General features: G+C 48.3%; 1 protein-coding gene across 1 annotated transcript in view; it reads left to right on the forward strand.

Moving 5' to 3' along the window:
• The first annotated feature begins 15542 nt into the window (after positions 1 to 15542).
• Positions 15543 to 26063, forward strand: part of BEAN1 (brain expressed associated with NEDD4 1) — a 37125-nt gene continuing 26604 nt past the window's right edge. Inside the window, exons 1-2 of the mRNA XM_049622575.1 lie at positions 15543 to 15776; positions 25482 to 25588. Coding sequence (XP_049478532.1) covers positions 25564 to 25588 — 25 coding nt within the window. The 5' untranslated portion in view covers positions 15543 to 15776; positions 25482 to 25563. The remainder of the gene's footprint in view (positions 15777 to 25481; positions 25589 to 26063) is intronic.

Raw genomic sequence — 26063 nt, forward strand, 5'->3', positions numbered from 1 at the left:
TTACTGATGGGACTCTGAGCAGGAAGTGAGTCTTCCTATCAAAGGGAAAAAAACAGAAGTCTACCTTTGAATTCAAGGAAATAGGGAAGGCTTTTTCTGACTGAGCATAAGGAGACCTTCAGGCATAGAGTGCTCTGCAGGGGAAAGAAAAGCCCCACCTGGGGCATCATGTAAAGCAGCTAACATTTTGCAGAGCACACAGAAGAATCAAAAGTGATCTGGGGCTTCTCTCTCTCTCTCTCTCTCTCTCTCTCTGTCTCTCTCTCTTAAACCAATTCTGGTACAGACATATAACAAATACTACCAAGTAACAAAAAGGAAGGAAAAATTGATACGTACAACAACTTGAACAGATCTCAGATGCATTATGCTAACTAGAAGAGGATAGACTCCAAAGACTACATATTGTATGATTTCATTTATACGACATCTGACAAAGGCAAAACTAGAGCAAGAGAGAACAGATCAGGATTTCCAGGAGTTGGCAAGGGAGGAGGATTTGACTAACAAAGAGAGGTTGCATGAGGGACACTTTTGGGGTAATGGGACTGTATCTTATTTGTAGCAGTGGCTAAACAAGTCTATGTATCTGTCAAAATCTTAGAATTCTACTCTCCCCAAAAAGTGAATGTTATTGTACGTAAATAGAAATTAAAAAGCAAAACAAAAACAGGGGAGGTTGGGTGGCTCAGTCGGTTAAGCATCCAACTTTGGCTTGGGTCACGATCTCACAGTCCGTGAGTTCAAGCCGCACGTTGGGCTCTGTGCTGACAGCACAGAACCTGGAGCCTGCTTTAAGTTCTGTGTCTCCCTCTCTCTGCCACTCCCCCATTTACTCTCTCTCTCTCTCTCAAAAATAAATAATCATTAAAAAAAAATTAACAATTTTTTTAAATGGAGAGATTTTCCATCAGGATCTCATTTTAAAAGTGATTGGTTATTGGTCACATCATTGGTACACAAGGCCCAAGTGCATGTACTTATTGACTTGTTCATTCTTTCTTTCAAAAGGATCTGTTGAACACTGTGCTAATAGACAAATTCCCTTGATTCTATTCCTGATGTCTCCTGAAGTCCTCTCCTCTAAACTGTCCCAGGCTTAGTCGGGGCCCTCTTCATTCTGTACTATAGTACTCCCAAATTTTCCAATTGCTCTCCCTATCTCTAGCCTCAGCCCCTACCAGCCATTCTCCTGCCATCACTGAAATTATTTTTCTAAAATGCAACTAATATCTTGCACTTCTTTATCTTAAACTCCTCAACAGAATTCTTCAAATTTTCCATGGCTCTCTGCTGTCAGATCACAGAGTCCAAACTCTTCAGCCTGGTACCCAAGGCCCTGAATGATCTAGCTTCTCCTTAACATTTTAATCTCTTTATTGTCATATCTGCCCTCATGCCAAACACTGTCATTTTTTTTTTCACTGTCATTTTTTTATAATGTTATTTATTTATTTATTTATTTATTTATTTATGAGATTGAGAGAGAGAATCAGAGTGTGATCAGGGAAGGGAAGGAGAGAGAGGGAGACACAGAATCTGAAGCAGGCTCCAGGCTCCAGGCTCTGAGCCTGTTTTATTGTTTTATTGGTCAAAATATGCACTGCCCCTCTCTGTAGGAGGATTACACATCCCTAACCCATTGATGTCAAGCTTGGCCAGGTGATTTTTTTTTTTTTGAAATTTATTGTCAAATTGGTTTCCATATGGCCAGGTGATTTAATTTGTTAAATAAAATACGGGTGAAAGAGACCCTTGCCACTTTGGAGCACAGCTCTGAGAACCAGTTCATGGTTCCACCATTCTGTTCTCTCTGCCATAAGCAATGAACATATAGCATCAGTGAAAAATAAACCTTCATTTTGCAAGCTGCTGAGATTTGTTACCACAGCATAACTTAGCCTAAGCTGACTAAAGCACTTCATTAAAACATAACTTAGCTTAAGCTGAGGCACTCCATAACTGTTCATTTTGTAACCCCTATGCATAGTACAGACACATGGCTGGCGTTTGGTACATATTTGCTGAATGAATGGATATGGTCAGTGAATGAATGAACACATGACCTCTGGGCCTTTGCACATGCTCTCTCAGTAAAGAGTGACCACCTCTGTTTCTGCACTTGCCCAACTCCTCCCCAAGTCAAACCTCAAAGATACCCTCTTCCAAGAAGACTTCCCTACCCATCGCTCTCCCCTCCCTAAGAAATATGTGTATATTTCTGCTTTCATAATAACTGTCCATCTTCTTGCCCTGATGTAAGACCCTTAAGCAAGGCCAGATACCCCTCACTTTGGTGGCCCTGTGCCCAGCACACAGCCTGTCCCACAGTAAACGGGTGGATGAATGAAGAAAGGAGGAAAGAGTAGGGAGCTTTCTACTTCTTCAGTCAGTCACAGGCTTTCTCCACTTCAGGACTTTTGCACATGCTGTTACCCTTCCTGGAAGATCAGTCCCATCCCTATTTGCTAGCCTAACCCTTCTAAATCCTTTAGGGTCACCTGCCCCATCCATTGCACATCCCTATCACAGTTAAGTCATTCACTCCCCCTTGTTCGCACAAACTTAATACATCCCTTCAACAGAGCCCTTATCGCACGGCACTGAGATCTCCTGCGGTCTGTCTGTCCCTATGAGCGGTGTGAGGGCAGGGCCTGAGTCTGATTCAACCCTGTCTCCAAACCTACACAGACTTAGTAACAATGACAGCGACATGAAAAACAATAATAAAGATAACCAGCCAAGGTGTATTCTGGTCAGATAAACAGATGAATGAATATTTGAGTGAATTAATTAATTAACATGAATAGGTCCAGGCATGTTCTCCCATTGTCCCTCAGAAAGCCCAGGCTCATAACTAGAGGAGAACTCTGAATGCGATGAGGGCTAAGTTAACTGATGCTTTGTTATCCTAGCTGACTGCTCTCCCAGGCCCCTGCTCCTGTCCACAACCCCATGGGCCACACGATCCCATCAGTGCAGGACACTGTAAGGATCAGCACACGGTCCCATTTTCCAGTCCACCACTGACTGCCTCCTGCGACCTGGCAGAGGTGTCCCAGAGTGTGACTCCAGGGAAGTGTGTACACCAGGTCTGCCAGCCCTGGAGCCTCCTCTAATCTGTCACCAAGAGGGGACAGATGGAAGAGGGGAGGAATGGAGAACAACTTTCAGAAAAGGAGGCACAAGAGGGAATCTGCATCCATTCCGAAGTCAATATGCATGGCAAATTGCATGATTGACTGTAGATGTGACCAGGAACTCTGAATATGACGGTGAAAACCCAAGGTCAGGAAACACTGATCACCTCCACATAATGCTTGCTCTCCTCTAACTGACTCTTGCTCCAGAGGATTCCAAGGGAACCAAGAAGACTGAGAGGGGAAAAAGAAAAAGCAGCACTTCTCCAGAACTCATCCTAAAGGCAGACCTTTAGGAACTTCAATCTTCCGGAAACCAACCAGGAACCAGAAACAAATAAAAAGCTTCTATGTAACTGATCAGTACTCATCAGAAATGCCAAGGTCATGAAAGTAAAGAAAGGAGAGATTCTTACAGACTGGAGGAATGTGAGGAGACACAACAACCAGGAGCAAGGTGAGATTCTAAAGCAGATCCTGAAACAGAAGAACATTTGAGAAAAATGGGTGCAATTCATATAAGGTACAATAATTGCATTGTTGGATTGTACTACTGTTAATTTCCTGGTTTTGATCACTGAACTATGGTTATCATGAGGGGAAACTGGATGAAGAATATACATGAATTCTATTTTGCAACATTTTCATAAGTCTAAAAGCATCTTAAAATAAAAACTGTGCTTTGTTTTGCTTTCCAAAGGACTTGTACACAGGCATCAATCTCCTGATAAGTCATTCTCACCAAAACTAGTTTTGCTGAATTGTCTGTGAATATAGCTTATTTACTTAGCAGTCACGGATATTGTTCTCTTAAGACACCTACAGTTCTCCTGTGAAGCTTTCAAGTATCAAATGGGAGGAGGAGGAAAGCTAGAAATGACACACTGAGACTAGGCAGGGAGACAGAAAGAGCTACAATGATGCCGTTTGGAGCCATTTTGCGCCAGGGCAGATCTGCCTGTGCACCTGAAGGACCTCTGGCGGCAGCTCCTTATCCCAGTTCAGTGGCTGGTGTCTTCATGATTTGACTCCATTTGTGCAGCAAGTGTGTATGGAGCCCTGAGACAGACCCGGAGCTGTGGACACAGTAGTCCACAAAGCTGGGTCCTGCCCTCCAAAGGCTCGCAAACAGGGCCTGTTAGGGAACCCCAGATCTCTAACACAAAGCAATTAATTCAACCTCAGAGAAGACACTGAAGAAGAGGGTGTTTGGATGTTAGAGGCAGCTGGAGCCCAGGAGTTGAGGTGGAAAGTGATTGGAATAGAACCTAGCAAGGTGGGCAGAAACCAGATCAGAAAGAATCTTCACCATCATTTCCAGTGTGGATTTGACTCTGAATAACAGGAAGCTATTGAAAGTCTGAAGCAAGGCCATGGGTTGATTTCAGGAAGCTCCATGGTGGCAGTGGGGAGGGGCATCCTTCCTTCAAGACTGAATTGAGAAGTTACATCAAGGCCACTGTGTGCCCTGCTTTAGGAGGCGGAATGCCTGTGTGAGGGTGAAAATGAACGAGGCAAGAGTCCAGAGATGCTGAGAAACAGCTCCTTCCCCACAGGGCTGAATTCATAAGGCTCTGCTGTCCACCAGGCTGCCCTGCCTTTCCCCATGTGTAAAGGCTCAGCTGCTCCAGGCTGGGGTGTGAACGGTTCATGCTCTGTGCTGCATTCGGATGCATGGTTACTGTACCGCTAGGGGACAAGTTCTCCCGGCAGCATTTCAAGTCCATTCTAGTCAGCTCGAAATGAATAGCAGCCAGAATGCCTCCCAAGGGAGGGAGAAAGAGGGGCCCTACCTCTCTCTGCCCATCCAGGCTTCCAGCTGTCTCAGCAATCCTAAGTCCCCAAGCTACTGTGCCCGCTTAAGAGGGGGCAGATGCAGGGGGGCAGCAAAGACCCCAGAGTGGTCGAATTGGGTTCTGGGATTCCCTGAGTCTTGTGGATGTGTGTGGGTGATATGGAGGTGTTCCTGAGTCCCCAAGAGTCACCAGAAACTCTGGGAGAGAGGACTAGGACAGAAAAGAGAGGCAGGGTTAAGAATCCCCTTCACACTTGCTAGCTGCCCCAGCAGAGGGGGCCATAAGCTGAAGATGCTAGAAACCCAGGTCCCAGGCAGGGCCTGCGTAAGACCCTTCCGCTAGACCAAGTTTCCGAAGAGCAAGTGATTTGCCACAGGAAGCACAGCAGGTAAAGGGCAGAACAGGAATAGAACTCAGGTTTTCTGGCTCTAAACCCAGTCCAGAGTGAACTTCTCTGTGCTTTCCGGAACTTAGAGAAAGCAAAGACCTCACGCAACCCCCTGTGTTCCAGCCCTATCTCCCACTGGCAAATGCCTCACAAATGCATTGGGCACCTACTTAGTGCCAGGCCAGCCCCTCCTGAACCACGCCTCCTCCCTGTAACTATCCTCTAAAAAGGATGGTAGAAATGCCTGACACGTACACAGGTTTTCTATAAATGTTTTCTGCACCACTGGTTTATTCATACACCATCTTCTCCCAAAGAGAATCAAAGCCACTTAAAACACACACACACACATACTATGTATAATGTTTTCTCTAACAAGTGAGTAACTAGGAGTAAAGGAAACATACACACATCTCAATTTTTTTTAAATATGTAAATGAATCAGGACAAGAGAAACACACGCATTACAATATATTTTTTTTAAATAAGTGAGTGAATTGGGACAAAGGAAAAATAAGGATAAGAAATAAAAGAAAAAACTGAGGATGTCACTGAAAGACAATTCCTGCACTTGCCAGAGGTGGACCCCAAAAACTGACTGTAAGTAACAGCCACTGTAGAGTGAGACACCCTCTGTTGTAAGATTTACAATATTCAAGAGATTATTTTTAAAATATACAAAATGAAAAAAATTTCGTTTAGAAGTGAAACTACTTCTGTGACTAAGCATGGAAAGAAAGTTCACTCATGGACTGAATAAATATTAGCTCCTTCCCTTTGCCCCTCTGCCTGGAATCCCAATTTCTTTTCCACCTTCCAGCTGGGAACCAGCCTAGACTGCCTCAGATGGGCAGATGCACAAAAATGGGGCACTCTTTTGCTTTTTTAAAGACTTTTTCTCAAAGCATAATATACGTACATTGAAACACACATCAGTGTACTGTTCCATGAATTTTCACAAACAAAATATACCTGTGTACCCAGCACCCAGATCAAGAAACAGCATTACCAGCACACCTAAAGCCCCCTCCCAGCCAATACCTCGCCAAGGGCAAACTGCCCAGACTCCAACACGGTAGATGTGCTTTTCTTATTTTGGAACATTATATAAATAGAATCATTCAGTGTCTGGCTTCTCTGGCTCAGCCCTGTTTGTGAGTTGCCCATACATTTCTTGTGGCTATAGTATGTTTATTCTCATTGCTATAGTCCGTATGTGGCTATCTACAATTTATTCTCCTATAGATGGACAGGTTCATCCATTCTTGGTCAGAAAAATAAAGACAATCACAGGTTGTCCATGGGTATTTTTAACTAAGTTAACTCTGTTAATAATTTAAGTGCTTGAGTTCAGAAGATGCCAATGTTATTTTTCTAAACTTTTAAATTAGACTCAAATGCACCATCTGAAAACTGTCAGTCTGGCAGCTGACATTATTTTGATCACTGAATTCTATTTTTGTAACCAAAGATGTTTCAGTCCAATGGCCAGGGAACCAAAAAACATATAGAAAAGCCATATAATTTTTTTTTTTTGCTCTTTTGCAATTAGACATTTAGCATTTGTAGGCAACATTTATTGAGACTTCACTATGTGTCAGGAACTGTACTAAACATTTTTCTTGTATTATTCCTTTCAATTCTGACAATGCTGTGAGATAGTTTCACTTTTATTACTCTCATTTTTCAAGCTTTGTCCTCAGCACCTAGTGGAGGATCTAGGGCACACCAGGTACTCAATAAGTGCTTATTCCACAAGGCAATGAATGAATAATCACAGCTACCATTTATACAGCTTATACTTTATACCAGAAATCGTGCCAAAAGCTTACATTCATTATCCTATTAAATCTTCCCCCAAAACCGAGATAACATAGGCAACACCTTTGGAAGTCTTGTCCAACTCACAAAACCCCATTTTCTTTGCAAACTACCCCCTGCTTATGCATACGCCCACAAGCTGGGGTGTTTGTGCTAGATGACCCCACCCCTTTGGTCACAGGTGATTGGACCAGAGGTAGACACCTAATGCAGCTCAGCCAATCAGATTCTCTCTCAGGAATTCGGACTTGTGATTGAAAGAAGGTCAGTTAGTTTTGCTTGTGGCCAGAATTGAGGTGCTAGGAACTCACCCCCAAGCCACAGTGTGGACTTTTTATGGAATAACGGAGAAAGAGGAGAGGGGTACAGAGATGAGAGGTGGGTTCCCACCTGTTTCTCTATTCTCCACTCCAGGACCTCAAAAAGCCCAGACTTGGATCCTAGTAAATGTTCCTCTTTTTTGCTTAAAATAGTTCAAGTTCACTTCCATTAATTGCTACTAAAATATAAATTCTAAACTAAAATAGATAAATATTATTTCTCCTTCCACATATGAATAAACTGAAGCTCAGAGGAAGTAAAGTGACTTGCCCAGAGTCACAATCCAGTGAGCGGAGAGCAAAGATTTGAACCCAGGTCTGCCCAAGTCTGCAGCCTGAGCTATTTCCCTTTCCACACACTGGTGTTCCTTGGTCCAGATCATTGGGACCCTCCAGATCAATCTTTAATACCTGTTGCAAGGGTGGGGTCATGCTGCAAGTTTTTTGAAGGCTGGGGCTACATCTGACTCACTGTAGCATCTCCACCTGGACTGAATACTGTCAGGTGTCATCGGCCAGTCACCAGGATGGAGATTTCACGGGGCCAAAGGAAACATCGTGGTGTGACGGATGGGAAGTTAATGGATTTTGTGAATACAAATTATAGAGGCAGAAAAGTGGGGCATGGAACTGAGATACTTCCTAATGACCTTGACAGATAAGCCAGTGAGCAACTGATGAAAGTCCACAGAAGCCATAAGCTGGAGAGGGACTACTACAAAACTAAAGACCATGGTGTGGGGATATGGTATGCCACCCTGAAAAATAGAGAATACCTAAATCTTCCTCATGCCACAACCCTCAGCCTGGCTCCTTTGGCAAAATAGGTGAAGTGAAAATTGGGCTTGGGCCCAGGCCAAATGTGGGGGCCTGGCCAACCCCAGGGGCTGAACCAAAAGCACATCACTGGCCCAAGTCCTCATTCTGCAGAGACTGGACCATCTGATCCCCTCTGCACACACATATTCCACCCCATCTTCCACAAGGTAGCCAGAAAGATCTCCTAAAACACCAACCTGATCAGGTCATCCCCTCCATAAAACCCTTATGTGGCCCCCAAGGCCCTCAGTCTGTCATTCAAGGCCTTTACGACCTGCTGTGGTACAGTGAGAAATATATTAGGTCTTTGGCTGGGTTCCTGGCATAAAGCTCCTAAAATCCTTGTAATCTCAGGGTGTTAAGAGCGATAGGAGCATCTTTTGTTATACTGGGTTTTGTACAGAGCTCCCAAGAATCTTGGAATTTCCTAAGTGGTAGGAGTGTCTTTTGTTAGTATTCATTACAAGCCCTTTTGATCACACCTAAGTATATGCTAATGAGGTGATTTCAAATGAGGCCTCTACAGAGCCTCAGAATGAGTATGGTCACCAGAAAGACCAAATGATTACAGGATTGGAACTTTGAGCTCCACCCAAGGACCTATGGGAATAGGAGTGGGGTGGGGGTGGGGAGGTGGGAAGGAAGAAGACCTAGAAATTAAGCTATGTAAAAACTCTTGAACAATGAGATTGGATGAGCTTCCTGGTAGGTGAACATGTTAACATGTCAACATGTTCTGGCTGGGAAGGTGATGTTCCCAGAGAGGTCATGGAAATCACACACTAATCCCCCAAATACCTTGCCCTCTGCATCTCTCCCGTCAGGCTGTTCTTAAGTTGTATTCTTTATAATAAACTGATAAACATAAGTAAAATGTCTCCCTGAGTTCTGCGAGCTATTCTAGCAAATTATTGAACCCAAGGAGAGAATCAAAGGAAACCTGTAATTAGAGCCAGAAGTATAGCCTTGTGATTGGGATCTAAAGTGGTGAGCAGTGTTGTGCTACTGAGCCATTAAGTTATAGAGTATCTATGCTAATACCAGGTAGTTAGTGTCAGAATTGAATTGAATTGTTGGACTAGCCCAGTTGGTATCTAGGAAGTTGGAGAATTAGTTGTTGGTGTTGGAAAACACTATGGACCTGCCATTTCAGTCCTCTCATAACATGCCACTCACTCACCCTCAACTTTGCTCCCAACATTCCAAGTTGCTCCATCCCTGACAGTTTAATGGAACTTTAAACTCAACTCAAGGAGCACAACCTCAAAACAACCTATTATAACCTCCTCACATTGGGTGAAGTATCCTTCCTTTGTGCACATCTGGCACAGAAAATATGCTGCTCTGTGACCATTGGTTCACACATCTGCCTCTCCTAACAGATTGCAGGCTCCTTAAGAACAGGGACTTGGTTTTCTACATCATTTTCTTTCTCTTTCTCTTTTCTTTTCTTTTCTTTTCTTTTCTTTTCTTTCACCAGTACACAGCAGAGTGCTGGACCTAGAGTAGGAATCAATAAGTACGTATGGTTAAAGGGATAGGAGGGAGAATAAGTGGATGTGTGGGAGAATAGAGGCAGGGGGATAAATGAGAGGAAGGTTAGATGGATGATGGATGGATGGGTGGATGGGAAGGTAGAAGAAGGGATATGTCGATAAGGAGAGCATAGAGGGGTGAATGAGTGGATAAATGGGTAGATAATCGAGGATGGGAGAAAGGACACATGGATTCATGGGAAGATAGATGGATACATGAGTAAATAGACGGTACATCAGTCAATCCCACGCCTGAGTATCTAAGCCTGGGGTTCGGTCCTCAGGTTATCTTTGTGGCCTAGACTGCTCTCAGAGTTCTGCTACCTACCAATGATTCCTAAAATTCAACATGTATAAAATCAAATCCATATTCATCTTCCCCAAACTTCCAGCACTCTGCTCCTCAATGAATGGCAACACCATCCATCCAGCTTCACCAACTAGAAATCCAGGGATGATCCTTAACTCTACCCACTCCTTCAACCCCCATACTCAAGACGTCACCAAGTCCTGTTGACCTTACCTCTGACAACTCTTGCCAACTGGTCCATCTCCTTCCATCTCCAGGGCCACCATCGCTTCTCTCCTGCGCCAAGGTGATCATCACCTCACCAGCCTTCCTGCTTCCATTCTGTCTTGCCCTCAACCATCTCCACACTGCCAATAAAGCTGCCTTTTCAAAACTCAGGTCTGATTATGCCACCACCACTCCTCCAATATTGTTTAAAACATTCTAATGCCTTCCATTGCTCTTAGGACCAAAAGCAATCCTGACTCCTGCCCATTTCTTCTGTCTCATCCCACACCCTTACAGGGTCATGCCTCCTATAACACTCTCACAGGCTTCTTGTGGCATGTCCCATCATTGCAACTTTACCTCTGTCTCTGTGACTCAGTGGTCAATGTCTGTCACACCCTCTAGGCAGTGAGCCCTACAGAGGAGGGACCATGTTAATTTTGGCTTTACTTGTTTTGGGGGTCAGGCAGGCTTGGGTGCAAATCTGAGTTCTGTCCCTAATTAGCCATGTGACATTGAACAAGTTACTTGACCTCCATAAGCCTCTTTGCTGTACATGAAAAATCAGAAAATATTGTCCCCCTCTACAAGACACTGGAGGATGAATTAAATAATGCATGTAGTGTGGCTAACAGAAGCTCTGGTCTCTATGAGGACATGTTATGACTGTATTGGGAGCAGCAGCAGAAAGGTCTCTTTGCAGATCCTGCTTGCTCCTCAGCCAGTTTGCCCTTATCAAGCTCTACCGTGAATACAAACTTTCAAGCAAGCCTGGAATTAAGTCCCCCAGAGGAAGGGCTGGCTGCCTTTTACCCTTCATCACCTGGAGACCTCTCTCAGGGCTCTGGAAGGGCAGCTTTCATCCTACAGGGGAGACAGAGAGGGACAGCCTGTCCCAGCCCCTCCAGTCAGGAGAAAGGGTGGTCAAGGCTTAGGAAATGCCCAGAAGAGTTTAGGAACCCAGAAACCAACCTTCTTGACAGTCCATTTCATTAAGTCCCTTCCTCCCACAGGAGCCTATGGTGGCTCTGTTGCCTACAGCATCGGGTGCAGCTTCCTTTACCTAGGCTCTCCCTGCCATCCCCCCCCTCCCCTGCTGGCACCTGGCGCCCAGAGCCCACCCTTCATTCAGACAGGCCTCTTTACCAGCCCACAAAGTCCTTCCTTACCCTGGGCTCTGCCCTTCCTCTCTAAATCCTTTCCCCTCTTCCAGAAAGCCCTCTAGGATTGATTGAGCCCACACTAATTTCTTTCTCTTCGGAGGACCCAAGGCCCTGATGCCTCCAATTAAAGACAAAGCTCTGGTGTAAGACCCATCTGGAAGCAACTCCAAGCTCGCTATCCATAAAGGATACATTTTTTTTGAAGGATAAAATCATGACTGTTATACCAACATAAATGAACACTCATCAAAGACTTTAACTCATTCGTTAATGAGGGAACCAATAAGATGTTATACACAATTCAAAGGCCAATCCAAAGCACGGCCACATGTATAGCTTTTAGCCCAACCCTAAGATACCAATTGACCTTACCTGATGACATTCATGTGCCTCTCAATAGACAAGAATCTTGTGCATTACAATCCGTTTTCTTCAACTTAAGAAATAGGAAAATAGCTCAGAGACAGTGAAAGGCACAAACTCCTATAGAAACAGATAACCACGTGTGAGGTAACACCTAATGTTCAATTTAAAAGACACCGATCATCTTTTTGCCTATTTTTGCATCTTACTGGGTGCAGCTTAAAGAACCGTCCAACTCTAGGAAGTTGAATTCAGAGGACATCAGTCTCCTCATCTGTAAAGTGAGGTGACAGTGCAGACTCCTCTGAGCTCCCAGCAGGGAGCAGCTCCAGAAGTACATGCTTCAGGTTTGGCACATAGCCCCGACCCCTGAGCTTCCTCCCTCTACCTCAGCACCTGAATCTGAACTTGTCGGCTCATGGACCCTAAAAGGGCCCTGCTCCTGGACCCCACCCCCATGGAGCAGGAACCCAAGCCTCTTCCTTCATCTCTCTTAACACCAGCAAGACACAGTCAAGGGGGCCTTTAACAAGAGTCAAAGGAAAAGAGGAAAAGTCTTTGAAAAGCTGATGGGATAGGTTTCCCTCCCTTACCTCCTTTCTATTAAAAAAAAATGTTTTTTTACATTTATTTATTTCTGATAGACAGAGAGAGACAGAGCACAAGTGGGGGAGGGGCAGAGAGAAAAGAAGACACAGTAACCGAAGCAGACTCCAGGCTCTGAGCTGTCAGCACAGAGCCCGATGTGGGGCTCGAACTCAAAAACCGCGAGATCATGACCTGAGCCAGAGCCAGACGTCCAATCCACTGAGCCACTCAAGCACCCCCTCCTCTCCATTTTAGAGCATGGTGTGCTCTCCACCCCACATAGCCAAGGCAATCCAGGGAGCAGGGCCCTTTGTAATGTAATTCAAGGCTGGGAAGATGCTTTCAGCATTAATTCTGTATAAAGGATACACCAGCAAGAGAACTTTCCCGAAAGGGGTAATAGATTTTTAGACAGATACCCACACACGAGCCAGACCATTCTGACAGATTTTCCCCCTCACCTGCACAACCCTAGTATCAAAAGATTTCCCCCAAGAATAGAATCAATAAGTTGACCATAGTCTATGAGTGACAGGGGTAATACAGAGCACACTCTAGGGCAAATCCCCTTAGCCTGGCTCTTGAGGACTCTCTGGGTACTTCACTGTCACTGTGTGACTTCTGAAAGCTTCCTCCCTCCAGCCTCCCTACCCCTCCCCCTTGGTCAAGCAGACTGTAAACACCACTGTGTTTCTTTGGTGCCCAGGAGATGCCCCTCTTGCAAGTCTGACCCCATCTAGGAGAAAGCCTCAAAAATCTATGGATATATCCATTGAACTAAAGAATAATCATGAACATGCACAAACTTACCCATGAGGATGTTCATCGCAGTATTGTCTTGACATGCAAAAAACTAGAAACAAACTAAGCACCCAGCAATAGAGGATTGGCTAATTAAGGTATAATACAACCATCTGATGCTAAGGAGCCATTAAATGTGTGATCATGGGATAAGAGAGGAGAGATAGTGAACAAGTTCACTCCATTTAAAGACACTTCTAGAGTTCTACAATGACAAGGAAAGAAAAAGAAACCTCAGTATTAACAGTGACCACTTCTTATGTTCTTCCTTTACCTTTTGATGTTTCACAAATGTCCCACACTAACATGTATCTGCGGATGCAAAGCTAGACTCAACACCACTAAGCCCAGGGGAAACCAGTTCTAGATTCCAATGTGAAAAATAAGCCAGATTTGTCAGACCACGTGTTCAAATGGAGGGTGGAGGGGAATGAACTCTTAAAGGTTAGAGCCTTCCACAAGTTCTAATTCAAAGTGCCACCCCACAAGACACATACACATAGTCTTGCCATTGGACAGCTCACAGGTAAAACCACTAACAACCAGAATATCCATCCTGCAAAGATCATCTGCAAGGTGTCTGCTCAGGAAGGTCAAGGTCACCTTTATCAGGTTGTGCAGTGGGCACAGTCCTGGCCTGGAAGTCCTAGAACCTCCAATCCTAGCTCTCGGCCCTGGCCTGTCCCCTCCTTTCTTAGTCCTTTATTTATTCATCCATAAAAATAAATGCAGGCGGTTAGACAACGGGACTCTCAGTTCCCCCTTCTTAATACTCTCAAAGATGTTTCTCTTTATCCTGGTTCCATCCCCCTCCCATAGCACATATGCCCCCATAACAGCCCCAGAGAAGCTGGAATCCCCCAGCCTGGGTCCTACCCTCTCCTTGTCGGGGGTGGAGGGGTAGAGTAGGCAGAGCCCAGAATAAACAATTACCAAAGAAGACTGGGAACTGTCCTTATAAGGGAAGGCACTAGATCATATAGGTCCCTCTGCCCCTCCACCCAGGGATGCGCAAGACATGACGGCTAGCAGAACTGGGAGTGAGGTTTGTTTTCTCCTCCAGAGCCTGCTCTGTCCCCACCCTTCTGCAGTACCAGTGGGGCTTGGCTTCTCTTCAGAGCTATCCCATGGCTCCTTCACTTCTCCAAGTTTGATCATAAACATGTATAGCTCTTTTGTCCTCATGTTGTCCTTTTGAGAACGACTTTCAAGCCACCATCAACAAAATGGGAGTTTGTTGAGAGTTATCAACAAGGTATTTCATTAATTCATTCATCAAATTTAGAGTGCAGGCTCTGTGCAAGGACCCCAAGGGTTTCCCTCCTGGGGCTCCCAGTCAAGCAGGGGAGATGTAAATAACTAGAAAGCACCACAAGGTAGCAGGGGTGCAGTAAACAGGAGCTCTATTGTAATGAAATCAGGAGGATGACCCGGACTTGTCCAAGGCCCCAGAATACGGTGTGGACAGAGCAGGTCCATCTGCCAGGACCAAGCTCTGTGCCTGGGTTTGCAGGGAGGAGGGTACAGAGGGCACGGAGTGGGGCGAGGGGCGAAGGAAATGGGCAAGCTGATGGCTCAGGAGAGGAAGGCTTCAGCCGGCCCTACCTGACATCCCAACATGCCTCAGAACTCATCTGCCGTCAACTGGGAGCAGAGGCCCTTCCAGTCTAGGCTGCCCCTCCCACTGGCTGTGACAGGGTCCCCCACCACCACCACCAAGTGCCCAGTTTCTCCTCTGACCAAACTATTTGGCTGTCCTTCCCTGCACATGCCATTGTCTACCCTTCTCTGCACATGTCTGTGTGTCTGTCCTTCTCTGCTCCCACCTGTCTGTATGTCATTCTCTACACACGCCTGTCCGTCTGACATGCTGGTCTCCCTGCCGCGCCCGTCCCGCCTGCAGCTGCGTGGGTGTCGGGGTGGCTGCGCACAGAGGGGCGCGGCTCGGCCGTTCCCCCTCCCGCGTCCCCCCATCACAGAGATGACCCGGGCCGCGGCCCAGAGCTGCTGAAGCCCCAAAGCCGCCACACAGCGCTGCTGAGGCCAGGGAGGCGCGCCGCCTAGAGGGCCCGGGAGCGGACGGCTGTGGCTTGGGCGGCGGCGCAGGGCCGACGGGCAAGCGGGCGGGGCTGCGGCAGGGCAGGGCTGGGACTGGGGCTGAGAAGCCGCCGCCGCCGCCTCCGCTGGGGATCGCGGGCAGCAGGTCCGCTCGGCCCGGCCCCGCCCCACCCGCCCCGCCCCTGCGCGACGAGCAAGCAGAGGCGGAGCGGCGCGCCCCCCGCGACGCCCGAGCTCGAGCCCGAGCCCGAGCCCGAGCCCGAGCTCGAGCCCGAGCCAGAGCGCAGAGGCATCCGAGCGGGAACCAGAGCAGGAGCGGGAGCGGGAGCCGGAGCCGGAGCCGGAGTCAGAGCCGGAGCCCGAGCCCGAGCCCGAGCCCGAGCCGGAGCCAGAGCGGGAAACCGAGCTGGAGCCGAAGCTGGAGCCGGCACTGCGGCGCGCGGAGCGGAGCGAGGCGGCTAAGCCGAGTAAGGGGCGTTGGGCCGGGGGCGGTGCTGGGGAGGGGCGGGTAGGGGGTCCCGGCCCCCTTCCCCGAGCTCTGTGGCGGCCCCGGCGCACGCACACAGCTGGGGCGCCCCGCGCGGAGCCTTGGCGCGCCAGGAGGGCGGACCGGCGGTCCGAAGACGAACCGCAGCGCGCTCCGAATGGGATCCCCAGACTCCCGCCCCCGGCCCGCGCGTCTCCGGCCGGGCCAAGGCTACCCCTTGAGCACGCCCGATAGCCACAGGGAAGGGAGGGTCTCTCGGAGCATCCACCTCCTGTGGGGGGGCATAAGAGAGCCTCCCCCGTCCCGCACCCTCGGTTTCAGGACCCCTGAGCAACCCACCCAAGAAGGGGAAACTAGGACGCACTTTTGGACGGGGTGGAAGAGGGAAGGGGCTCCCGGCTTTGCGGAGCTCCCGGTTTTGCGGAGTTTGAAGGTAGAACCAACCCCCACCCCTGAGCCAGGAAGTTTGACCCTCCGACGGGCGGGTCACCCCCTGGCCAAGCCCCCGCTTCGACGCCTATCTCAGCACCAAAGGTGGGAGAGGGGGCGTCCCCGCCGCACCTTCTCTAGCTTTGGGGCAGACTTTCGCTTGCGCGGTAAATGGGACTCGAGGCTGAGTCCGAGGCGGCTGCTCTGGCTGGCTGCGCAGCTCGAAGGGCCACAGTCGCCTCTCCCCAAGAGCCCTCGGAAGCTGGGTAGTGCCCACCCCACCCCCCGGCTGGCTCGCGCAGCCTTTCCTCCCCCCCTCCCCACTCCCACCCCCCCATCGGCTCTGCGGTCTGGAGGCTGGCGCAGAAGACCTAGGGGCTGCCCTCTTGATCCCACGCGGGTGTCAGTGGGGGTGGCGAAGCAGGGGTGGCAGGGAAGGCGACGGCATAAGTGACAGGTGTGAGAGGCAGGGGCTTCAGGAGACTGATCCTTGGTCTAGACCCACACAGTCCCATGGGCACCTGTCTTGAGGATGCCCTTCTAGACCCTCTCCTCAAACACCCTGACTTCACTTCCTGTGCCTCAGTTTCCTCCGCTGACTAGTAGGCAAGATTCTGTTGTGAGCAGAATGTTTAAGGGCTTTGGTATTACAGTATGGTCTTGACTGACTTCCTATTCCTAGCTGTGTGACCTGAGACAAGACACTTAACCTCTCTTGAGCCTTAGTTTCCCCATCTGAAACACGGGGAATGCGCGTTGAAAAGATTAAATGAGATGCTGCTGGCGGGGGGGGGGGGGGGGGGGGGCGGCGGCTACCATGGTGCTTGGCACACAGCCAGGACTCAAGTCAGGTTGGCTACAGGTGTCATTTGATGAAGTGTCCAGCACCAGTAGATACTGAAAACAGTGAATTCGCCTGAGATGGTGGGGACTTGACCCCTACCAACCCCCCTTTGCGGAGGGCTTTGAATCCCCTCAAGGCCTTGTTGACATCTAATTGTGATGCAAAACTTGGGGCCTGCCCTTTCTCAGACATTCCCTCCTCCCCAAAGCTTTCTACTGCCTGGCCGAGCTTTCTCCTCCCTACCACACCATATCCATCCAGGATGGAAAAGACTGTATCTGACTGGCTTTTCTTTTGCCCTTGGCTGATGTCTGCCGCCCCGGTGGAGGGCTTCTCACGCATCTCTCACAGTGGGTGCAAGGGAATTCTGCACACCTCTCTCCACTCTGCGGTTTGGGAGGGGGTGGGGCAGGGAGGATTGCTTTCCCTGAGGAGCCATCAGGCTGTCAGGTGGCATGGATGTTCCAGTAGTGATGGTTCAGACAGGCAGCAGAAAGCAGCAGGGGGAGCAGCCGCCAGGGCAAGGAGACAGCAGGTCTGAGGGGTCCCAACCCTGTTTCCATGCTGACCATCCAGCCCATTGAGCCAGGAGGCACCAGAAATGATGAACCTTGGGGAGGAAATGGAGCCAGTGGCTGACCAAGAGGTTAGAACTTCAGAGCTGGAAGGTCCCCAGGAAGAGATCTGCCTGTCTGTGCAGCTGGGGTCTCGGGTTCAGAGTAGAGCAGGCGAGGCCCAGGATCTAGGGGAGGATGCTGGGATCTTTCAGGTGGCATGGAGGGTGTAGGTGCCAGGAGCACTGTTGAGAAGAAAACAAAGGTCCAGCTTGTGGACATCCATGCTTGTCCTGGCCACCTGTGGCCCATCTGCCCAGAACAGGGCAGGGGAGGGTGAGTCTGTCCACACGTTGCCTGATGGGGACTTGGTAATATAGGGAGAATGGGCTCCTTCTATACAGAAACCCCCTTGCTCTTCTTCCTACGTACCCCGCCCCCATTCGCCCACTTGGGTGTCACATCCCTGCATCTTCCATAATTCTCACTCCTCTTCTTCCCAAAAGAGTTAATCAGGAACTGATTAGGAGGTGAGTATCTCCTGGTCCACCTCAGTTTTTGGATCACAGCCCACAGGGAACGTGATGGAGATATGGACATTATCTTAAGTCTTTGGGAATAAACAGACACATTCTGGCCTATTACCTGAAGCCTTTGCCCTGGAAGTGCTCAGAGCACAAGGTAAGGGGTGGGAAAGTCTAAATCTGCTCTCAGCCTCCTAAGTGTAGAAACTGAGGCCAGGAGGGCTTCTGGAGCCCCTGGGCAAGTGAACACAAAATGGAGCTATGGCTGAGAACATGGCTACTTGGACCCAACTGCCTAGGCTTAGAGCATAGGATTCTGGGCAGAAGATTTACCTTTCAGAGCCTCAATTTCCTCTTGAAAGTGGGAACAAATATTACGTACCTCCCATTACATTTGTGGGGACTGAAGAAGTAATATACAGGAAACACGTGGCAGTGTCAGATGGACCATTCCCAGTGGCCTTGCTGCATCTGCATTATGAACATATCCTGAACACATACTGTTTTCCATGCCTAAGCACTTCTCTTTGGATTCCGACAACAGTCCTCTGATTTAGGTACTGAAATTGTCCCCATTTTATAGATGAGAACACTGAGGCTGGGAAAGGTTAAGGGCTATCTAACGTTGCTAAGTATAGAATACTTAAAACATCCCTATGACTCATCATAATTTTATGAGTTTATAAAATTGATAATTAGCACATTGTATCTTAGATGATGTGTAATTAGTTATTGGAATGCTTCCTCCAGGGATATCATCAATCATTTTATACCTCATGTTAACTGTCCACGGGCCAGAGAATTTTTAGAGACACCTTCATGTTTTGTATTCAAACAGTAATGAAACTGATTTAAAAGAGCAACCCCCCCCCCCAATTTATTCCCTATCACTCTTCTCTCCATTTTTTTCCCGTAGCACTATCACCTCTAACACCTCTATATCATATTCATTTGTTTATTGTCTACTCTCATCAATATAAATTCCCCAAAGGCAGGGACTTTTAACCATTTTGTTCATGATGATATCTCCTATATTCAGAGCCTAGAATAGTACCCAGCACTTAGTATGCTTTGCAAATTATAAAGTGTTTTACAAACAGAAGGTCTATTGTTATTATTTTTGCCAAGTGTATAGCTTGCCTGAAAATAAAACATTAAGGTTTGTGGCAGAAACCATTCCCTCAAAAATTTGGCAAATAGGACTTGCTCAAGAGCCAGGGAAATTTTGATGAGGGTTAAAAAAAAAAAAAAAGGAAATTATTTACCTAACATTTTAATAAAGCTCCTTACCAGTAAGTTCAAAGACAAGTTATTTTTTTTTTAATCTTTACAATAACAAATGGCATGGTCAAAGGCAATTAAGTTAGCTTTAAAAATTTTCAATTAACTATCACTGACTTATCACTTAATTATTCTTTGTTAGCATGAAAGGTTTTTTCAAATCTTCATTTTAATGATTTTTCAGATTATAAAACACATGTTCATTGTAGAAAATTTGGAAAATCATAAAAAATATAAAACACAAAAATCCTCAACCCCACCACTGCCCAGAGAGCCCAATGATGGTGAATATTTGCATCTATTTCCTCCCAAAATTTTTCTATATATGAATATTTTCTCTAGGTTTTTTTTTCTTTTACAAAATAAGGATAATGTTGTATGCAGAGTTCTGTAACCTGCCTTTTTATATATAACCTGGGTCTTTTTTCCTTCTTAACATTCCACTAAAAGTCTTTACCTATGTTATTAAAATGTCTTTAAAACTATTATTTCATGGCTATATATTATTCCATTATAATTTTCTCAGCCTATCCTCTTATTGGACAGTGAGGTTATCCCTCGTGTTTCACTGCCATAAATAATGCTTTCTGGTGCCCTCTGTGTGGTTTTTCCTGAGCCTTAAATCATGCTTCTCTACCCACTTGGCCCGACCTATTTGCCAGTTTGTAGATGGACTGGTTTATGCAGGTAGACAGTAAATCAACCCTTAGAGGTTGTACCTTGGTGGCAGTGAGGAAGGAGGTAGCAGTTGATTCTACAGAAGGCTACTTGCCAAGTAATGTTCTTCTCCATTGGGAAAGACACCAGCTGGGTACCAGCCTCATATAAAGACCTTCCTGCAGAGGAGGAAGGTTTTCTGCCACCTGGGGACCCCCTCCCCCCGCAGCCCCAGAAATTAGCCCCCTGCCTGGTGAGGTAGATGCAACCCTTTTAAGATCAGTGTGTCTCACCACAGTCCAGAATCTCTGACTTTCTTCTGGCTCTGGGCAATCACCTGCACACCCACAGGTTCATGGAATCTCTGTTACCGCATCATTCATTCATTCAGTAAACAGTCCCTGAGCATTTACTGTGGTAAGGATAGAAAGCACCAGTAGTTATCTGGCCTGTCTAGATCTGGAGTCTCCACCTCACCCACCTCTGGAAGGGCCTCCATTTCTCCACCATCCCCCCTCCCCCCACACCTACAGACACCCAAGCAGACACAGGGAACCATCTTTAAGGCTCCCTCTTCCTCACCCTCTACATCTGATCCATCTGTCCTGCTTCTTAAATATCCCCTACACAAACCGCCCTATTTCTCAAACCCACCCAGCATGCTCCTGCCCAGGGACCTTCTGTCTGGCCCCTCCACCTGGGATACCCTTCTCCCACATAGCCACCCAGCTATTCACCCAGCTAGCTCCCTTGCTCCAGTCTTCGCTTACAGATCACCCTCTCACCAAGGCCTTCTGCAGCCACGGTATCTAAATGTTCAGTCTCCACGTACACACTGCCTCTGTTCCTTCCCTTACTGCTATCTAACAAACACCACCATTATGTGTGTGTCTCCTCCACTAGCAGGAAGCTTGGTGAGGACAGGCAGTCAGTGTTTGCTTCACTTCTCTATTCTCAGCACCCAAAACGTGGTTCACAAGGGGCTCTGAATAAATACTGTCAAACCAAAGAATGTAGCCTCTCACTTTGCTCCATTTACCATCGCCTTCATTTAAGCCCATCATCTCCTACCACAGCTTCCCTGCTCCTCTGTCATCTGCCTCCAACCCCTGGTCCCCCCTCCTCACTGAGCCCAGGGAGACCTTCTTAAAAGGTGACCGTGCAATTCCCCTGCTTAAAATCTTCCAAAGGGTAGTCTTGGGGCCGGGAGCTCATGATCTCACCCAACCCCCTTCGTTTCTCTGAATCTCAGTGTTGACATCTGCAAAATGGGGGGTTTGTTTTGAGATCCCCTGGGCTGACGACACGTGACTGCGGTAGAGCCAGTGCCGCATCAGCGTCACGGAGTCACGTGGCCTCTTCCACAGGCCAGCCCACTCCTGCGGCCCCTCGCTGTCCGCGGTCTACCGCGGTGCCGCAGAACCCTCCCGGGTCCGACTGCCGCGCATGCGCCGTGCCGCCCCTGCACACTGCGCCAGCCGGCTCCGCCAGCCCAGCTCTGCCCGCCAGGGGCGCGGCGCCGCCCCCCCTCAACCACATACGCATTTGCCCAGGTCTGAGTGTCGCAGTGGGCCCCAGACGAGGTATTCTGGGAGTGGGGACGTGAGGCGGAATGGGAGTGACGTGGACTTGCCGCACACCATTAAGCCACTTCAGAGCCTGGAGTGCCGCCGCCGCCCGCCCTCCGATTTCTAGCCAGACAATACAGTCGCAGATGAGTCACAGGCAGGAACGCGCCTCGCCTCGGATGCTGGGCTCCGAGACAGGCGGGCAGGGGGGAGACGTGACCTGAGAGTGGGTCCAAGCCCAACCCCCACTCCTGCAGTCCCTGCTCCGGAACACCTCGCCCAGCAAAGCACAATCTCAGACCATTCGTGACGAACCTGGCCATCCACTACCCCCATCACTGTGTCCTCACAGCAGCTCTGGTCACATGTGGGGAGAGCGGGGTGGGTACTTGCACACATAGATACCTGACATCCAGTTCCTTTGTCTTGATAACCCAACCAAAGCTCCACCCAAGCAGAGGGTCTGATGCCACCATGAAATGGTTTTCCTGTAGGTCCTCATGTTGAAATCCACAAGTGGGGGAGGGGAGGAGGAAACAGTAAGGTTGAGATTGCTGTTTTAGGACCCTAAAAGCCCCTCCTTTTGTTTTCCAAGGGTTTTGTGGGACACACCCTAGGTGCTTGGTAAATATTTGAATAAACTGATGCAATCCAGGAATGCTGGGAGAATGCAGCAAGAAGATGTATGTGAAGTGCAGACTGAGTTACATGATGCGGGAAATGGTACCCTAGCTAACGTCAGCATCATTGTCACCCACGATGTCGGGGAGCATCTCAGTTCCTTACATGGGCGTCCTTTTCCTCAGGAAGTTGAGCATCATTAAAAGGCAGCTTCAACACTGCAGTCCTATGCTGACATCAGGCCAAGGTGGATTTGTTCTAGAATCCACATACTTTTAAATGTGCTCAGCCCCGAGGGAGTTCCCAGAGGCCACACTGGCCCTCCATACCCACAAGAAGCTAACAATCTGGAACAAGTTAGAACCAAAGTCATCCTGGAAGGATGTCCATGTGCTGTGGAGGCATAGCCAGAATGGCTATTCTGTCTCCAGCAGTCAAAGAGGACTTCACTGAAGAGGTTTCTTCAGCCGTGTGATGACAGCCACATGGGAGTTTGCCAGGTGGAGAGGAAAGGAAAGGCATGCCAAGGAAATGGCATGAGAGACCCAGTGTGTCCAAGAAGCTGGCCAGCCAGAGCCCTGGGTGGGGTGACACCCAGGGTATCAGATCTCTGTAGGGTGTCCCTGCTGTAACTGAGGAACACTGGGGGACAAGATCCCTCCCGCATAGCCCTTCCACCATCTTTTCTCTGTGACAATGGGAGCCTCAGTTTTCTCATCTGCAAAATGAAAATGGTATTACCCACATCAGGGAACATTGCAATAATGTTGATGATGTCATCTGGCGCAAGCAGGTGTTTGGTGAGTGTGGGTCACACCTGAAAAGCTGGAGTGCCCAGAATGCTTCCATATACACAAATGTCTATCTGACCCAGCCTCTTGCCAGCCTCTTGAGCCATTTGGAAACTTACAGTCTGCCAAACATCCAAACTGATCACAAAATATACAATGCGAGGGTTCTTGGCCCCTGCCCTAGGCAGCCCATCTCCCACCTCCCCCACACTCCATGCTGTCTCAACCTTCACCTCAGAATCACAGGGCCCACAAGGAGGAAAGAGGGGGTACAGGGGGCCTCTAGGAGAAGCAAGACCTTGGAGATAACCCCTTGGAGTTTAGAGGGTGGGCAGCACCCTCTACAGCGTCAGGAGCCACCACGGTGACCCTATAGGAAGTGTACATGCAGCATATTTTTATTAAGCACTCACATTACGCCAGTTCACTAGAGAGGCAGGCAGAGCACCAGGGCGGTGGAGGTAGTGGTAGAAGCCAGTTCATTTTCCTAGGGACACTGAGGATTTATGGAAGGGTTTTTGGCAAAAGAATGACATGATCCATTGTGCCTTTAAGAAAGACCTCTCTGGAAGCAGCATGAAAGATGGCCTGTCAGCCTGCTTAAGTCTCCCTCCAGACACACACGTGGCCACAGTGCACACAGGCATACCCACAAACGTGAACACAGATGCATGTACACCCATGTATTTTAGAAAGTATAGATCCCAGGCCCTGAGACTCTTCAGAATTTTCTGGTGTGAAATCACAGTTCCCCAAGCAGCCTGCCATGCCAGAGAGACTTCTCTACCGGGCCTAGGGAGATCACATCCTACCCTCCCTTCCCGCATCAAAACTCTTGTTGGTTTCTGTAGGGATGGGGAATATGGGGTTCACACCCAGAAGACTGAGCTGCAAGGAGCCATCTGGAGAGAGGGACCCCAGGGTCAGTGGCAGCAATGGCTCCCTCCCCCTGACCCCCTAGGACAACAGAATGAACATGACATACGTACCCCCCATCCTCAAAGCCAGTGAAGTGCCCTACCCTGATTTCCCCCTGAGGACACTGCAGCTCAGACAGGTGAAGTACTGTGCCTAAAGGCACACTCCAGGAAGTGGCAGGACTTGGACTTCTGATTTCAGGCTCTCCAAAGATAGATCTTGGATTCATCTATTAAATAGAAAAAGTGTTATTAATCAGTGCAATTTGGCCAATGGTCTCCATCAAAACATGGAACCCATTTGGAGGAAAAACTGTATATAATGAAAAGGGTTCCTGAGGGAAACAAGGGTGGGAATCTTGGGACCTGAGTCCTAGACAAAAGCTCTGTCCACAGTGTCACCCCCAGGATCAGGGAGGTCAACTGCCTCCTGGGACCCAGAGGGGCCAGGCTGTTTCCTGTTGGTTCCTGTTGGCTCTCCCCCACAGGAACCCACCAAACTCCACATCCACAGTTCCCGCTCAGCAACCCCCAAAGGTGCAGTTTGGTTTCTGCAAGTCTAGTGACCACACTCCCTACAAAATAACTGTATCTCCCTGCTGTTCACACAGCCCCATGTCACTTGGAGCTCGGGAGAGACAGAACCAGCATGGGAGGCTGGGGCATTTTTTGAAAATGTTTCCTCTCTTGCAAATGGGTGTTAGAGTGACCCTTGCTGCTCATTCAGGTGTCACACCAAGTTTAAGGTTGAAGGGAAGGGGAGGCAGGGAGATTGGGGAAGAGACATTTTCATTCTCTTGGCCTTTATTAGGTGCCTTCCAAGTGATATGCTTGCTGACAATGGATGGAGGCTTTGGGGTAAAAAAGACCTGGGTTCTAGTCCCAGCCTGTAATTAGAAGTTGTGTGACCTTGGACAAGCTACATAACCTCTGAGCTTCAACTTCCTTATTTATAAAATGGGAATGAAAAGAGCATCATCCCCTTAAAAGTGTTGGGATAATAGTAATAACAATAAGGTTTCAGTTAGGCAAACTCTGAATACCCTTCCAAAGCCAGCTCTAGGACCTTGAACTGGCACCTTACCCTTTCTACGTCTGTTCCCCTTCTGTGATATGAGGACATTGGGCTGGTCTTTAAGGGTCCTTCCAGGTATAAAATGCTCAGAATGCCATGATCTATTGCAATTGTCCTAGGCAGGTTCATGAGACAGGAGAACACCAGGGTATCTCTCATTCCTGTTCAAGGGTCCACCCGGAGGAGATATTCCCCCCTCCACCCACCACTGACACCCCAGCATGCATTTGCCCCACCCCTGCCCCAGAACCCCCACACTCCGCCACCCAGAGCTCCCTCAGACCCCTGCCCAGACTGGGCACATGCTGTCATAGTCACCACCCTTTCCCCAGAGGTTAACAGCCCAGGGACCTGAACGCCAAGCTCGCAGGGTCAGTGGGTACCATGCGGGCGCCCCATCACCTGTCTGTTTGTGTTTCTGCAGGTGAGCGGAGGATCCTTTTCTACAAGAAGTTGGAACTGTACAAGTGGGCAGGCTGGCTCCGCTATTTTGCTCCAAGGATTACATGTCCTTCAAACGCCCCTGCCCCTGTAAGTCTTCTCTTCACATCCTTCATGGCTCGGGGCCAGGCAAGGGCCGGGCTTAGAGTCAAGTTTGCAGAGAATGTTTCTAGGATGTTTAGCCAAAGAGCCCCAAGGGTCTGATCAGGGGCTGATGTGATATGATGGGTGGGGGGAGGGCAACACAGAAGACCCCTGACTTCTGCAAGAGACATCCCACTTTTACCAATCCCTCTGTATCAGCACTTGACAAAGTGTGGGTCAGGATTCCTCTGAGGGATATTAACGGGATTGTTTTTTGTTCTTTTTTTTTTAATTTTGTGGCCAAATGAATGTGGGAAATGCTGAGTGAGACAAGTTAAGTAGCTTTTGTTACCACAGGACTTTTCAGAGCCTTTAATGTGGTGATGTGTGTTGTGAGGCTGCCATAGGAAAGTGAAAGCCCAGTGGCCTTCCCAAATTTGACCACAAGGAGGGTCTCACAGGATGGGTGCTCCAGAACACA

Source organism: Panthera uncia (genome assembly GCF_023721935.1).
Source record: "Panthera uncia isolate 11264 chromosome E2 unlocalized genomic scaffold, Puncia_PCG_1.0 HiC_scaffold_20, whole genome shotgun sequence".
NCBI lineage: Eukaryota > Metazoa > Chordata > Mammalia > Carnivora > Felidae > Panthera > Panthera uncia.